Genomic DNA, 16,975 nt, shown 5'->3' with positions numbered 1-16,975 from the left:
TACAACTGACACAATTGAAGATGGTTCTCACATGCGTGACACACTGTTCATTACAATATTACCTTAATTGTTAAGAATGACACAAGGAAAAATAAGAGTACTCTCTCTGAACTTAAATTATATAATAGTAAATCTACCTTACCAGAACAGCATCAACTTTCAGCACTCAAACCATAACCACCTTACCTAAGAAAAGGCAACACTGAAAATATTACACTGGACCTTAAAACTCCAATACTTTTGTTTGGAAAACAGAGAAAGCTAGGGAATCGCTGGAGCAGGAGCAGCTGGGCCAGCAGGGGACTGGGAAGTGTGGAGACACACCTGCGTGTGCTTGGCGACACACTGGTGCGCATGTTATAAAATACAGGGTTGGCACGCGCAAGGCTGCGCAAAATCGGCAGCCTGTGCGTGCCGAGCGGCGCAGCCATCCTCCGTTCCCTCTGAGGCCGCTCCGAAATCGGAGCGGCCTTGTAGAGAACTTTCATTCCGCTCTCCCCCACCTTCCTCTCCCTTCCCCTATCTAACCCACCCCCCAGCCCTAATTCCCCCCCTACATTTATTTTACAAGTTACGCCTGCCCAGAACCATGCCCGCGGCCCCACCCCCGGAATGCCCCCCCCCCCCGATGAAGCGCCGGCCGCAACACGCCCCCTCCAGGAAAGCCCCGGGACGCGCGTAAGTCCCGGGGCTTGCGCGCACCGTCGAGCCTATGCAAGATAGGCTCGGCATGCGCAGGGTGTGGAAGGGGCAGCTTTTCGGGGGTTACACGCGTAACCCTTTGAAAATCTGCCCCTGTGTGTTGATTACCCACCTTAAATTCCAGGACCACACCTGACCAGTATACTACACCACATGTTGAGGATGCCCTTGACTCTCTGAATGGAAGTCAATGGTTCTCTGTCCTGGACCTATGCTCATATCAATTACCCATGAGCGAGGTTTATAAGGAGAAAACCGCATTTATATATTCACTAGGGTTTTACCAATTTAACTGATTCCCCCAGGGGGTCTCAGGTGCCCCAGCTACATTTCAAAGGATAATGGAGAAGACTGTGGGGGATATAAATCTATTAAAAATGCTAGTATACTTGGATGTCCTTATAGGCTTCGTGAAATTCTTGAGGAGCATGAAGAAAGGCTACTCAAGGAACTCGATCGGTTGGAACAGTGTGGCCTAAAATTATCACTGGACAAATGCAACTTTTTTTGTCAAGCTGAGGTTAAGTATATGGGCATATTGTTTCTAAGGAGGGAGTGGCCACAGACCCTGATAAGATAGTTGCCCTAACCACCTTACCCCATCCAGTCAACCTAAGAGAGTTACATTCCTTTCTTGGGTTTAGTGGTTATTACAGACAGTTTGTGAAAGATTATTCAAAGACTGTGAGTCCATTGTTGAGGCTGATGCATGCTTATCCACCCTGAACAAGAAGCAGAAGCATAGGGTGACTGACATGAGGGAAAATTGCAAGGTATCAAAGTCCTTCGGCATAAGTTGGCCTCAAGAATGTGAGGTAGCCTATAGAAGGATCATACAGTAACTCTGTAATGCACCAGTACTTGCTTTTGCTGACCCAAACAAACCCTATGAACTGCATATAGATGCTTGCCTGGAGGGCTTAGGGGCAGTTGTATATCAGCCACATCCAGAAGGACTATCTGTGGCCTAACCAAGCCGCAGTCTGAATAAAACTGAGAGAAACTACCCTGCTCATAAACTGGAGTTCTTAGCCCTTAAGTGGGTGGTTGTGGACAAATTCAGGGATTACCTATTTGGGGTTGCGTTTAAGGTGAAAACAGACAATAATCCATTGACTTATGTTTTAACAACTGCAAAATTGGATGCAACTGGGCACCAGTGGTTGGCAGCATTATCCCTTTACAAATTCAGCTTGCAGTACCAACCTGGAAGTGCAAACAGGGAAGGGGAAACACTGCCCTAGCGGCCCCACAGGAGTGACACTACCCAGGGGGATTGGTACAGTTTATCAGAGACTAGAGTGACAGCAGTGTGTTACTAGGCAGGGAATGGCAGTGAAGTTGATACTGAGAGCTTATATTGTGCTGCAGACAGCTTGGGGATCCCCCCTGCCTACTGTGATGTTGTGTCTCTGGCTTCCACTAACATGCCAAGATTGACTTTGCAGGACATTCGACAAGCATAACAGACTGATCCCTTAATTGGTGATGTGCTCAAGGTCAAGGAGAGAAATCTGTGGGCACAAGTAGTCCATCAGAGCCACCCAGACTCTCGTTGCTAATCAGAGAGTGGGATCGTCTATTTGTGTGGAGTCAGGTACTGTAAAGGAAAGATACCAATTTAGGTCTTTCCTCTCAGCTCATGGGCCTATGCTGCTCCTGCTGCTTCCCTCTCACTTACTCACCCTCCTTCACTTTCCCTCTCACTCAGTCACTCTTCCCTTTCCCTCCTTCCCTCTCACCACCTTTCCTCTCACTCTTCTCCTCCCTTCCTTTTCACTCATTCCTCCATCTCAATCCTTCACTCCCCTCTCATCCCCTTTCCTCTTACTCCTCCTCCTTCCATTTCCTTCTCTCTCCTCTCACTCATCCCGCTTCCCTGCTCTTCACTCACACCTCCTTCCTTCCATTCACCCCCTTCTTTCCCTCTCACTCGCATCTCCCCTCACTCACAACCACCTCCCTTTCCTTCCATTCACTCAGCTTAGCTCCCCTTAGCAGAAAGAGAGGAGTTGGTGGAGTGAGAAGTTCTCATTCCCTCTTTCCCCCCCTGTCACTGTCGCACCTTCACTTCTACCCACCTGGCACAATCTTTGGTGCCACCTTGATTCTTGTCTCCTGTCAGCAGGGGGGGGCCTTCTAGAACATATCATCACCTTATCATCATTTTTTGATACGTGAATCTCATGCATAAACTGTGTGACTTGGCATGTCTGTTGTAACATGGCAAATCTTCACTTTTGTAGTAGCATTCATAATTTGAATTAGCATAAGGGTTTTATGTACATCCTAAAGTGTCATGCTATCTTATAGAACAAATGTATGCTGTTTAGTGATGGATGTTTTAATAAGAATTTTCTAAGGTGTGCCCCAGATTTGCTTCTTCCTTTTTAAAAGGCCTTTTTCTGATGACACATTTAAGGGCTAATTTCAAAATGAGCATGTGTGCGTTTCGGCATGCAAATGGAGATATGCTGGAATTTTAAATCATACACGTCCACTTGCATAAGTATCCTCCTAATTTTAAGAGGTTACTCAAGCAAACCTACTTCGCATATCTCCCATAGGTCTTTGTTGGCTTTAACGCGCATATGTATGCAGATTTTAAAACATGCTCACACAAGGGACATTTCCAGTTATTCTAATTAGTCCACCAGTTTGCCCAGACCCCTCTGGTTCTTCATCCTGTACACCCCCAGTTAATCCGGATCCCTCAACTTGTCGTTTAAGCCCAAAATGCGAAATCTGCAGACTTGTTCCTCATCAGGAGCAGCAGTAAAGTTATGCAGCTAACAAGCCTCCGCATGTTGCGGCCTCCGCTTTTAAAATACAGAGTTATGTGCATAAATGTTGGTCCCGCCCCAGAATGCACATGTCCCACCCAGGAAAAAGGTTATTGTATTCTGAAGACAGCTAATGCTGAGATCTGACTTTTACGATCTGGGGTACTGATTCACTGACATTGGGGATAAAGTTTCTACAGCTAAGTCCAAAAGCAAAGGCCGTTAAACTAGTCGGAATTATCAGGAAGCCTACTCAGCACATAAACTTGTTGCAGTAATTTTGCTATGGGTTTGACAGTTGCTAGGTCTTGCTTGTAAGTATACTATTATTAACATAAGGCAAGGGAGTAATCTGCATGAAGTGGCAGTTACTGCCCTTGGCGGATACTTGGGATTAATCTGTAAGGAGCAGCAGTTACTGCCATGGGAAGTTTGCTGGGCAGCCTGGATGGACCATTTGGTCTTTTACTGCCGACAACACTATATTACTATATCCCGTCTCTTTTCCATCCCCTTATTTTTTTGCTTGCTCACCCACATATATGCACATAAATTGCAGCTTTTAAAATCCACATTGCTCATGTGCAGCCCACATACACATGAATGTGGGTATTTTAGTGCGAGCAATGCTTTTAAAATTAACCCTTTAATGGGCTTCTCTCACTAAGAGATCGAAACTGTAAGGTCAGGAGGTCCAGCAAAGATCAGACTTGGAATTGGGGGTCCGAACAACATAGGGTTGGAATTGAGCGAGGTTGGGGGGATGATGATGTAGGACATGGCCTTCCCACATTTGTAAACTGCTACAGTGCCCAAATTCAGAGCATTAGCAGTTTATTTATTAAAATATGAAGGATGCCAAAATCACACGAAGAAATAAAAAAACATTTTGAGCTATAAATAAACTGCATATAAGGCAGATGTTTTATGTATCAATATCATTGGCTTCTCAGAAAAATGATATGCTCATGGTGAAAGATGTGTATAAGGAGTTAATCATTTATTCCAGTGCTGTGTGATCAGGCAACTGGTGCAAAAATGATCTCCTTTTTAGAGATTGTTGTTAGCTGTGCAGGATGGCATGCACAAGGGCCACCTGACCCAAAACCTATTAAGTGAAACACAGCAGAACATACAGAACACCAATTAAAAAGAACTTCCAAGTGCACCTTGATATGTTGCCTGTATATATTATTCTCTGTGAGCTCCAGAAGGAAGGAAGCTCTCAATGACACAATGCAAGTATTAAGAAGGGACTTAGCATGAATTTGAGAGAGTGAGATAATCTCCAATATGTCCTGGCTTATGAGTGATGTTCATTGCTGTCACACTATGTGCAAAACTAACCAGTTTGAAGACACTACCCTGTGCAAACAATCCAGGGGAGACAGTCCTCCCAATGAATACATCTCTAAGGCAAAAATGCACTGATGTTGTTAAGAAATTCTAGAGGATTTATGAAAAGTGCCTTAGTCATGGACAACATACTGTTCATCATGTACTAAGATAATGATAAATAGAGAATATATATATGTTGGTCATGTTTAAGTGTTTTCCTTCTGTTGGTGTTATAGAAAGCACATGAATATTCAGAAAATCACTATCTTAGCCTAGCGCTTTTAATGCAAAAAAAAACACTTTAACTACACATCTAGAGGTTACTGGATATTTGCATTATGGCAGCCTTAATGAGGATTTTTACACTGGCGCCAACTGCACAACAAGTAAATCAGCTGATTATCATATCACATTTTAATGAGCTCATTTACAGGTCAATTTTAAAAGCGTTGCTCGTGCAAAAACGACCTTATACACGCATATGTGGGCCACGTGCAAGCAATGCACACGCGTACATACCTGTGCGGGCATGAAAAATAAGGAGGCAGAAAAGGGGCATGGCCAAGACACACACGCATAGGCTGAACATGGCAAAGCGCACCATGTTACCTGTGTAATTTACTACTGGTCCTGATGAGGCACAAGTCTGGAGATTTTGGGTCAGAGGAATCCTGAACACTGGAGCGGAGGAGGGAGAGAGACACAGAGACAGAGAGAGAGACTCTGTTAAAGAGACAATCTGACACTCTCTATATACACCACTGTAAGTAGGGCACTTTTAACTCACAATGGCTTTTGGGGGGGGGGGGGCGGTTACATTGGTCTGCCTAGGGCACAAGGGTCTGTAGACCTTGTAACACTGTCCCCCCCCTCAAAAAAAACCTCACCCTGAGCTGAACGTGCCCCTCTAAAGGAGGTGCTCTCTCTCTCTCTCATATGCACGTAAAGTATGTACACATAAGCCCAAATTTTCAAAGCCCGGCGCGGGCAAAAACCGGGTGATATGCGCTTGGCCGGGCTGTGCATGCACCGAGCGCATTTTAAAAACGTCCCGGCCACGCACATATCTCCCAATACATGCCAAAGTGCCAGGGTCCTTGGAAGGGGCAGGCTGGGAGGTGGAGGTGGGGCAGGGTCAAGCTGCTACAGCGGCCATTAGGCTCTGTCTCAGGGAAGCAAGCACTGGCAGCTGGCTGGCACGTGGAACCTACTACTGCTCAAAGGAGTAGGTCAGGGAGGAGAGGGGAAGAATAGGTAGGGGGATAGGTAGGGGAAGAATAGGTAGGAGGATATGTAGGCCCGATTACGTCGCAGTGTGGTTTTTACTAAAATCCTACCTTGTGCATGTGAGACGCCACCCGCCCGCACATGCACGTCGATATTGAAATCGGGCACAAATGTGCACTTGGGAGTTGTATTTTATAATACGCGCGTGTCGCCACACGCATGTTTTAAAATCACCGTGTCCATGTGCACGCACCGGGAACTGCGCACGGGCCTCTGAAAATCTACCCCTTTATATAAAATTAAGCATATTTTTGCAAGCGTGCCCAATACCTGTGTTTATGGGTGCACATGTGCTTCTTTTAAAATTTACGTGTTAAATTGTAATGTAAAAATCTGCGTTACTGGACAAGCACATGTATTAACCTCCTGCATTCTGTTACCACTAATGCTCGTTTGTAAAAAGAACTCCAAATTTGTTATGTACTACAAGTATTTTCTTTTGCAAATACTACTGAATTTAGTATGCATTATGACTTGTGGCTTGGGGAGGCTTGACTTCTTGCTGAAGAAATGTTTCATTTGTAATGCTTACATTAATTAGCACATAATTGCACAATGCATTATTAGACAACATCTTCATGATGCAAGGTCTGGGGGGGTTGAGGAAAGAGAAGAAATGCACTTTCAAGACAACCCTAACCTGTATTTCGTCATCTACCCCAAAAGTGGTAGATGAAGAAAGAGAAATACCACAGTCCTATTTTTGCTATTTTGCATATTTCATAACTGTACTCCTGTTTAGCTCTGATTGTGTCTGTCTATTCTGCAAGGCCTCATCGTTCCTCTCAAATATGTTTCCTAAAGGTCCCAGGGGACATCAATCTAGTGGCGATCAAAAAAAGGGTGTTCTATTGTTTGGGTCCCTGACTATGAAACTCTTTGCCTTACTCTGTAACATTTCTGCATGGGGGGTAAACCTGCAAAGAGTGGCAGATACACCCTAAACAACTTGCTAGGCAGGCTGGATGGACTCTGCTGTCATTTATTAGGTTACTCGCCTAGAATAATAATGATCTTGCCATCTTTCAAAAACAATGCAAGGCATGGCTCTTTCCAAACGTTTTTGATGTAGTATGCTCTGTTATGTTATTTTATGTTATGTTATACTGTTGATATATATTTTCATTTGTTTTAATTATTTATCTTTTTATTGTATGCCACTTTGCAGCCTATGGGCGAGACAGTTGATGAATCTGGAAATAACTAAATAAAAATAAAAGACAAGTTTTTCAGGTTCAAGAAGTATGTTGTGTGCACTTGGCTGTGCAATGAGCATTTAACTGATATGATGAACATAGCCTGGTGGAAGTGGGATAGGAGTTTTCACAGAGTGCTAGCTGTATTCAGAATAGGGCCCATTCTCAGTCAGCTCCCCAGCGCTTAAGATCACTGGCTAAAAAACTAAGATGGTAACTTGCAAACCGATTAATGGGCATACTTTGGCGCATGTATGCCGGCAAGATACGCAGCCATTTTATAACTTGCATGCACATATGCGCATGTTATAAAATAGACTGGCTGCACGCACATATGCACACAATGTTAAGTGTGCGCACACCTACGTACGTCAGGGTATTTTAAAACCAGCGCACATCCACGCCATGACTAATTTCACCAGTTCATCCACCAGTTCGCCCAGTGTTGAGCTAGGTCCTCCAAACCTCCCTGGTTTAATAGTCTGCATTCCCTCCCAGTTACCCCAGACCCTTTAAACCCCTCCAAAAAGGAAAATTGGTTCTTACCTGCTAATTTTCGTTCCTGCAGTACCACGGATCAATCCAGACAGTAGGGAGAGCCTCCTGTCCAGCAGAGGGAGACAGAGAAAAACTGAAAAGGTATCCTATATCAGGACAGTGCTCACCCTGCATCCCTTCAATATAATCAATATCAAAGCAGCCAAAATAGCATAGAGAACCAGGATAAGATCAAGCAAGTAAACAACTGTAACTATCAAAATGAAACAAGAAATTCAAACATATATGAAAAATGCTCTTACACAGCTATCAATATATATATATAGCAGATACCTCCGGTGCCTTACAATTTGGCTGAACTTACAGTGTCTTAAAACTCAAATAGGAAGTAGAGAATCCCAAAAAGAACCTGTGAAAGAAAAACTCAGAGCGGATGTAACAATGTAGATGAAGTCAGGGCGGGAGTCTGGACGGATCCGTGGTACTACATGAACGAAAATTAGCAGGTAAGAACCAATTTTCCTTTCCCTGTACGTACCCGGATCAGTCCAGACAGTGGGATGTACCAAAGCTTCCCTAAACAGGGTGGGTCCGAGACAGTCCCGCTCGAAGTACCTATCTGCCAAAAGAGCCCAAGACTGGCGCCTGAACATCGAGGCAATAATGACGCGTAAAGGTATGTAGAGATTTCCCCAAGAAGCTGCTCTGCAGATTTCTTGCGGCGAGACTGACTGACTCTCCGCCCAAGAGGTAGCCTGAGAACGTAAAGAGTGAGCTTTTAAGCCCTCTGGAACAGACCGCCCGACAAATATACGCCAACGCAATCGCCTCTTTTAGCTAGTGAGCGATAGTAGCTTTAGAAGCCTTATTCCTTTACTTGGCCCACTCCATAAGACAAAGAGATGATCAGAGACTCGAAACTCATTCGTCACCTGCAAATATTGCAGTAGGACCCTCTTCACATCAAGGCGCCGTAGATCTGCGCCAGGCGTGTTTGCAATGTCCTCTGGAGAAAAAATAGGGAGCTCCACTGACTGATTTACATGAAAGGAGGACACAACCTTTGGCAGGAAGGATGGGACTGTTTTGAGAGAAACACCTGAATCAGAAAAGTGAAGGAAAGGCTCCCTACAAGACAGGGCTTGGAACTCGGACACTCTCCTAGCTGCGCAAATAGAGACCAGAAAGACAGATCCTTAAGTGTGGGTTGCCGAAGGGGTTCAAAGGGCGCCTCGCAAAGAACGCGGAGAACCGAGTTAAGGCTCCACGATGGTCAAGTAGCCCAGACAGGCGGGTTCAAGTGCTTAGTCCCTCTGAGGAACCGAATGACATCCGGATGGGTTGCCAATGCATAACCAATGACCCGCCCAGGGAGGGAACTGAGCGCTGCAACCTGTACCCGCAAGGAATTGAAAGACAAATCTTTGGAGAGACCATTCTGCAGGAAGGAGAGAACCTGGGACCCCAAAGCCTTATGCGCCAGAACTCCCTACTCAGCGCACATAGTCTCAAACGCTCTCCATACCCGAATATAAGCCAGAGAGGTAGAAGTCTTACGGGTCCGCAACAGAGTGGTGATAACCTCCTCCTTATAACCCTTCTTCCTTATTCGCCACCGCTCAAAAGCCAGGCCGCTAGACAAAAGCGATCCGCCTGATCGAAAAATACTGGACCATGTTGGAGCAGGTTTGGCAGATGGCCAAGGTAGAGAGGATCGTCCTTAGCGAGGTACACCAGATCTGTGAACCATGGTCTCTGAGGCCACTCCGGCACCATGAGGACGACCGCCACCTGTGGAGTTCTATTCTTCTGAGTACCTTTCCCACCAGAGGCCAAGGTGGGAACACGTAAAGGAGGACGTCGTGAGGCCAGGGTAGGACCAGTGCATCCACTCCTTCCGAGCCGTGCTTTCTTCTGCGGCTGAAGAATCTGGGGGCCTTTGCATTGCTCAGAGTAGCCATCAGGGCTAAGTGAGGGACCCCCTACTTGTGCACGATCAAATCCATTGCCTCTCCGGACAACTCCCACTCTCCGGGGTCTAGATGCTGATGACTCAGGAAGTCGGCTTGAGTGTTCTCCTTCCCCGCAATGTGGGAGGCTGCTAGCCGTTCCAGATGGCGCTCCGCCCAGGCTAGCAGCTTGCTAGCTTCCAGGGTAACCGGACAACTCCTGGTGCCCCCTGGCAATTGATGTAAGCTACTGTGGTGGAATTGTCTGAGGACTCGCACAGCTATGTGATGGATCAAGGGCAGAAAGGTCTTGCGAGTCAGACTGACCGCTCGGGTCTCCAGATGATTAATGTGCCACTGAGACTGGATTGGGGTCCATTGTCCTTGGGTAGACTGATTCTGACACAGCACTCCCCAGCCGGAGAGGCTGGCATATGTTGTCACAACAATCTACTGAGGTGTCTGCAAGGGCATCCCCTTCAACAGGTGGGCGAGAGGGATCCACCACTGCATGCTGTCAATGGTAACATTGGAAAGTAGTAAGGGTGTCCGAAAGTCCTCTGAGACCGGCTTCCAACGGGATAGCAAAGCTTTCTGCAAAGGACGCATATGTGCAAAGGCCCAGGGAACCAAATCTATAGATGAAGCCATAGTGCCCAGAAACTGGAGATAATCCCAGGCCGTGGGGACCGTGAGAGATAATAGATGTTGGACTTGACCCATGAGCTTGAGTGCACGGGCCTCGGGTAACAGAACCTTTGCCCACATGAGTGTCGAAGCGTGCTCCTAAGAATTCAAGGACTTGAGAGGGCTTGAGGTTGCTCTTTGAGAAATTGACTATTCACCCGAGGGATGTGAGAACTGACAAGACCCGGTTGACTGCTATCACACACAGGTCCTCCGACTTTGCCCGAATGATCCAGTCGTCCAGGTATGGGTGGACTAGGACTCCCTCCCGCCGGAGGAAGGCCACCACTACCACCATAATCTTGGTAAATGTGCGTGGCACGGTGGCGAGACTGAATGGGAGTGCTCGAAACTGAAAATGTCATCCCAGGATGTTGAGAAGAAGAAATCTCTGGTGTTCCTGGCGGATCGGGATGTGAAGGTAGGTCTCCATCAGGTCGAAAGAGGCAAGGAATTCCCTTGTACGAACCGCCGCTATGACCGCCCTCAGGGTCTCCATCTGACAATGGGGAACCTTGAGAACCTTGTTGATGATCGGTCAAAAGGAGCCATCCTTTTTGGGGGTCGACGAAGTAGATGGAATACTGGCTGGATCCCTGTTCCTGGAGAGGGACCGGGAGTATGGCACTGAGCGCTTGAAGCCTGTCGAGAGTCTGGCACACCACTGGGCACTTCCGGGTTTCGCAGGGAGAGATCAAGTAGAGGTCCGGGACATCCCAAGCAAACTCTAATGCGTAGCCTCTTTCGATTACTTCGAGGACCCACTGATCCGAAATAATTTTGGCCCATTCCTCAAGAAATAGGGACAGCCGACCACCTAAGTCTGGAACGGAGGAATGAGGCCGGCTTTATCTCATTGTGAAGACTTTGCGGCGGTGCCTTGATGGGTACTGTCTCGGCAGGGCCGTCTGCCCCGAAAGGAGTGAGACCATGCTGGAGACCTAGTGGAGGTATTTCATTGAAAAGCTCCACACGGCTTGTTGTACCTGTGCTGCCCCCAGAAACGAGAGCGTGACGGAAAAAAAAGATCTGGACTGCTTGGGGCGGTCCTCCGGTAGCTTATGAACCTTGTTGTCACCCAAGGATTTGATAAGCTGGTCCAGGTCCTCGCCAAAAAGTAACTTACCCTTGAAGGGTAGAGTGCCCAACTGCGATTTAGAAGAGGAGTCTGCAGCCCAATTGCCTGGCTGACACCGCTGAGACCATAGCTCTGGCTTGCACCCTGAGGAGATCATAGAGAGCATCAGCGCCATACGCAATCGCGCCTTCCAGCCTTTCTGCCTGGTCCGCCTCTGCAGACGGGAGGTCCCGGGTGCTGAGTAATTGTCGAACCCACCTGAGGCTTGCCCGCTGCATGAGACTGCTATAGACTGTGGAGATCGAACCCCGAGCTCTGCCAGGACTGCAGGAATGAGGGGTTCCAACTTCTCCCTCTGGAACAGTCGTACCACCTGAGGGTCATCACCCTCCAAAGAAGCTTGTTTCCCTTGCTCCTCATCCATGACCACCCCCCCCCCCCCCCACGGGAGGGGGAGGAGAGGCTCCTGCACCTGCTGCCGCACTGCCCGGCACATCCGGAGCGGCAGACCCTCTTGAAACCACCGCGCCTTTTAACCTTGCGGCCCTTAGAGACGCGGGAACATCAGCACGTTTGGCTACCTTGGGGGACAGTCCCTGCGTAGGTCTGACTGGCAAGGCACACCTTGCAGAGACCTGGTAGCCAAAATGCTTTATGCATAAGGAGGACAAAATCTAAAGAAAAGGAATCAGAATCAACATCCTGATGTCCTGAAAAGCAGGGTCCTCCTGTAAAAAAAACCTGATCCTGATCTGCATTCTCATCAGGAGTTGCAGGGTCTGGATACAATCCTGGAGGAAGCTCCCCCTCCCCCACAGCCCTTGCCTGAGCTGTAGCACATGTGCTTAAGATGGCTGCCATCACTGCACTGAGGGAGAAAGGATCAGCTCTGAGCTCCTGCGGAGCCTGACGTTTTTGAGCCTCGCAAGGCTTGGCTGTTGCTGCAGACCCTGAAAAAGAGCTGCCCTCCGCCCTGGAAGGCATCTTGAGCAAATCCCAGTCCTAGAAAGCCGCGCTGCCGATTCCCCACATGCTATGATACACCAGATGGCTGCGGAATGGTGGGGGGGGGAAAAACAGCTCAAAAAACATGAAGAAATCGGCCAAAAACGTGGCGATTCAGGTGGACAGGGGTCCTGGATTGCAGCTGATCAAAAAAGAAAAAATGATTTTTTAATTTTTTTTACACAGTGCTCAGACACACACGGGTGAAGAGAGGGACTCGATCACCATTAAATACTTCCCTGGCTGCTTACCTTGCTGGAGCCTGCAATGAAAAACGTGGATAAGCTGTGCCTCCGATGGTCTTTTTTCTTTTTTTCAAAGAAACGAGCAGAGGAATGGGAGCCTCTCTGCTAAAAGACCTGAGGCAGGCGCGAAAAGGGGGGGTGACTGGACCACCAGTATCACCCCTTTAAGCTAGGCAAGTGGTCACTGGGAAGAAGGGTCCCAGGCTGAGTACTCAAGGGGAAAATCCCCCCTGGGACCCTGAAAGAGCTGTGAGACAGAGCTGTCTCACATAGACAAGAAGTTTGATTTCCTTTAAATTTTATTTTTTTTTTTTTATATAGAAATTAATCAATACTTGCTTGATCCTGGAAACAATCAGAAGGAGAAAGAAATCACCATAGTGTGGAAAACAGAGAAAGCTTGGGAACCGCAGGTTCAACTGCCTGCCTCTACTGGGAGACAGAGAAATACTGAAGGGACGCAGGGTGAGCACTGTCCTGATATAGGATACCTTTTCAGTTTTTCTCTGTCTCCCTCTGCTGGACAGGAGGCTCAACCCACTGTCTGGACTGATCCGGGTACGTACAGGGAATGGCTGTTTTTTTTTTAACAGTTACACTTCCTCTAATAGCAGAAGTAAAGTTATGTGGCAGAGGACCATCTCTTGGCCATGCTCCAAAACACAGATGCCCTGCCCAGACCATGCCCCTTTTTGAAATCGAGTGAGATGTGCACACAGCAGCAGATAAGCATACATTTGGGCAGCTTTTAAAATTCGTTTGGCGTATGTAAGCCTGACTTATGTGCGCATCCCCTAATTGATGCACACTCTGGGCTTTTAAAATCTACCTCCTAGATTGCAACTGAAGGCTTGCTTTCAGCGATACAAACCTGCGGTTGCAAACCAGCCTAGATCTGAGCTTACCTCTGAGTGCCATGTGTTGACAGCTAAACCTAGTTGCCTAACCCTAAAAATCAGAACTAGGCAGCTAAATCCCTTCCCCCTCCCCCCCTGCCAGCCCTCCTCCAGGAACATATCAAGGGGCCACTTACTTTTTCAGCAGCTAAATATGCCATGTAGTAAAACTAGATGGAGGGACATTTTTTCCCTCCATGGTTCAGTCCTGGTTTCATCTCATTCTATGTATCTCCATATAAGAACATAAGAAAATGCCATACTGGGTCAGACCAAGGGTCCATCAAGCCCAGCATCCTGTTTCCAACAGTGGCCAATCTAGGCCATAAGAACCTGGCAAGTACCCAAAAACTAAGTCTATTCCATGTAACCAATGCTAATGGCAGTGGCTATTCTCTAAGTGAACTTAATAGCAGGTTATGGACTTCTTCTCCAAAAACTTATCCAATCCTTTTTTAAACACAGCTATACTAACTGCACTAACCACATCCTCTGGCAACAAATTCCAGAGTTTAATTGTGAGTTGAGTAAAAAAGAACTTTCTCCGATTAGTTTTAAATGTGCCCCATGCTAACTTCATGGAGTGCCCCTAGTCTTTCTACTATCCAAAAGAGTAAATAACCAATTCACATCTACCCATTCTAGACCTCTCATGATTTTAAACATCTCTATCATATCCCCCCCTCAGTCGTCTCTTCTCCAAGCTGAAAAGTCCTAACCTCTTTAGTCTTTCCTCATAGGGGAGCTGTTCCATTCCCCTTATCATTTTGGTAGCCCTTCTCTGTACCTTCTCCATCGCAATTATATCTTTTTTGAGATGTGGCAACCAGAATTGTACACATTATTCAAGGTGCGGTCTCACCATGGAGCGATACAGAGGCATTATGACATTTTCCGTTTTATTCACCATTCCCTTTCTAATAATTCCCAACATTCTGTTTGCTTTTTTGACTGCCGCAGCACACTGAATCGATGATTTCAATGTGTTATCCACTATGACACCTAGATCTCTTTCTTGGGTTGTTGCACCTAATATGGAACCCAACATTGTGTAATTATAGCATGGGTTATTTTTCCCTATATGCATCACCTTGCACTTATCCACATTAAATTTCATCTGCCATTTGGATGCCCAATTTTCCAGTCTTACAAGGTCTTCCTGCAATTTATCACAATCTGCTTGTGATTTAACTACTCTGAACAATTTGTGTCATCTGCAAATTTGATTATCTTACTCATCGTATTTCTTTCCAGATCATTTATAAATATATTGAAAAGTAAGGGTCCTAATACAGATCCCTGAGGCACTCTACTGCCCACTCGCTTCCACTGAGAAAATTGTCCATTTAATCCTACTCTCTGTTTCCTGTCTTTTAGCCAGTTTGCAATCCACGAAAGGACATCGCCACCTATCCCATGACTTTTTACTTTTCCTAGAAGCCTCTCATGAGGAACTTTGTCAAACGCCTTCTGAAAATCCAAGTACACTATATCTACCCGGTTCACCTTTATCCACATGTTTATTAACTCCTTCAAAAAAGTGAAGCAGATTTGTGAGGCAAGACTTGCCCTGGGTAAAGCCATGCTGACTTTGTTCCATTAAATCATGTCTTTCTATATGTTCTTTGATTTTGATGTTTAGAACACTTTTCACTATTTTTCCTGGCACTGAAAGGCTAACCGGTCTGTAGTTTCCCGGATCGCCCCTGGAGCCCTTTTTAAATATGGGGGTTACATTTGCTATCCTCCAGTCTTATCCTGACTGTGTACATGTATTACCAGTGACTGAAGAACACACACTGTTTTATTTTGACATAGGGAAGCGCTAAAGCATCAGTACCAAAGTTAGGCTTTGAGTCATGGGATTTTTCACACATTGGGGTAGATTTTCAAACAAGGCGCGTTGGCGTACTTTTGTTGGCGCTCCAGGCGCCAACAAAAGTACGCGGGATTTTAGTAGATACGCGCGGAGCCGCGCGTATCTGCTAAAAACCTGGATCGGCGCGCGCAAGGCTATTGATTTTGTATAGCCGGCGCGCGCCGAGCCGCGCAGCCTACCCCCGTTCCCTCCAAGGCCGCTCCGAAATCGGAGCGGCCTTGGAGGGAATCCTCTAACGCCCTCCCCTCACCTTCCCCTCCCTTCCTCTACCTAACCCGCCCGCCCGGCCCTGTCTACACCCCCCCTTACCTTTCCCCGGGGATTTACGCCTCCCGGAGGGAGAAGTAAATCCCCGCGCGCCAGCGGGCCTGTTGCGCGCCGGGACGCGACCTGGGGGCGGGTACGGAGGGCACGGCCACGCCCCCGGACCGCCCCGGCCCGTAGCCACGCCCCGTACCCACCCCCAAAACGCTGCCGACACGCCCCCTAAACGCCGCGACGACCAGGCCCGCCCCCGACACGCCCCCCTCGGAGAACCCTGGGACTTACGCGAGTCCCTGGGCTCTGCGCGCGCCAGTAGGCCTATGTAAAATAGGCTCACCGGCGCGCAGGGCCCTGCTCGCCTAAATCCGCCCGGTTTTGGGCGGATTTAGGCGAGCAGGGCTCTGAAAATCCGCCCCTATGTGCATGCCATATCAGTTTGGCATTCCTATGCCTGATTTTGTTAGGATCTCTGAAATCTTACCTTTCGCACAGCATAGTTTCCTGGTGATCCTGAATATCTCTCTATTAACATAGGTTGGAGATCATTCTTCCACATCTGGGAAACATTTGTCCCAGCTACAACTTGACGAACGTCAGCTGGATTTAAAAAAGTTGATTGATGGGCATTCTGTAGAAATAAAGAAAACGAATGTTTATTTCATATAACACTGTGAAGCGAGTGTCTGAATTTGGTGTCTCTATGAGGCTACTATGACATATTAACTACACAAGTTAATGGGCTAATGCTATCAGTCTTCATGATCATATGACAATAACTTAATTTTAGTATAGATTGGAGCCTTCGTTTTCAGTTTATATTTTATTTTCCCTGGAAATGTATCAGTGTTTATTATAACAAAGAAAATAGCTGAACATCAGTGGAAAATGACTCCTTTTCTCCTGTTTCTTTTGGTTATAGTAAACACTGATGAATTATTGGGGAAAATAAAATAGAAATTTAAAATGAAGGTCTGATTAAGTTTTCAGAAGTAAATGTCACCTGCTTCTTATGGTAACGAGGTCTTCCCCCATGGCTCCTTGGGAATAGACAGAGAGGGAGAGAGGCAGGCCTTTCCATGGTCCCTAATTTTGTATAGCAGACAGCTTTAATCTTTTAAATAAAAAATGTTATGTTCCTGGAAGTAATGAACAGGTACATAAAACTATA

The 16,975-nt window shown here is 46.8% G+C and overlaps 1 protein-coding gene across 1 annotated transcript in view; it reads right to left on the bottom strand.

The window, feature by feature from the left end:
• QPCT (glutaminyl-peptide cyclotransferase) overlaps positions 1 to 16,975 on the bottom strand; it is a 116,008-nt gene that overhangs the window by 66,847 nt on the left and 32,186 nt on the right. Inside the window, exon 2 of the mRNA XM_029594100.1 lies at positions 16,289 to 16,435. Coding sequence (XP_029449960.1) covers positions 16,289 to 16,435 — 147 coding nt within the window. The remainder of the gene's footprint in view (positions 1 to 16,288; positions 16,436 to 16,975) is intronic.

Source organism: Rhinatrema bivittatum, chromosome 3 (genome assembly GCF_901001135.1).
Source record: "Rhinatrema bivittatum chromosome 3, aRhiBiv1.1, whole genome shotgun sequence".
Taxonomy (NCBI): Eukaryota; Metazoa; Chordata; class Amphibia; order Gymnophiona; family Rhinatrematidae; genus Rhinatrema; species Rhinatrema bivittatum.
The sequence above is the reverse complement of the archived record's forward strand: the minus strand, read 5'-3'. Positions and strand labels throughout refer to the sequence as shown.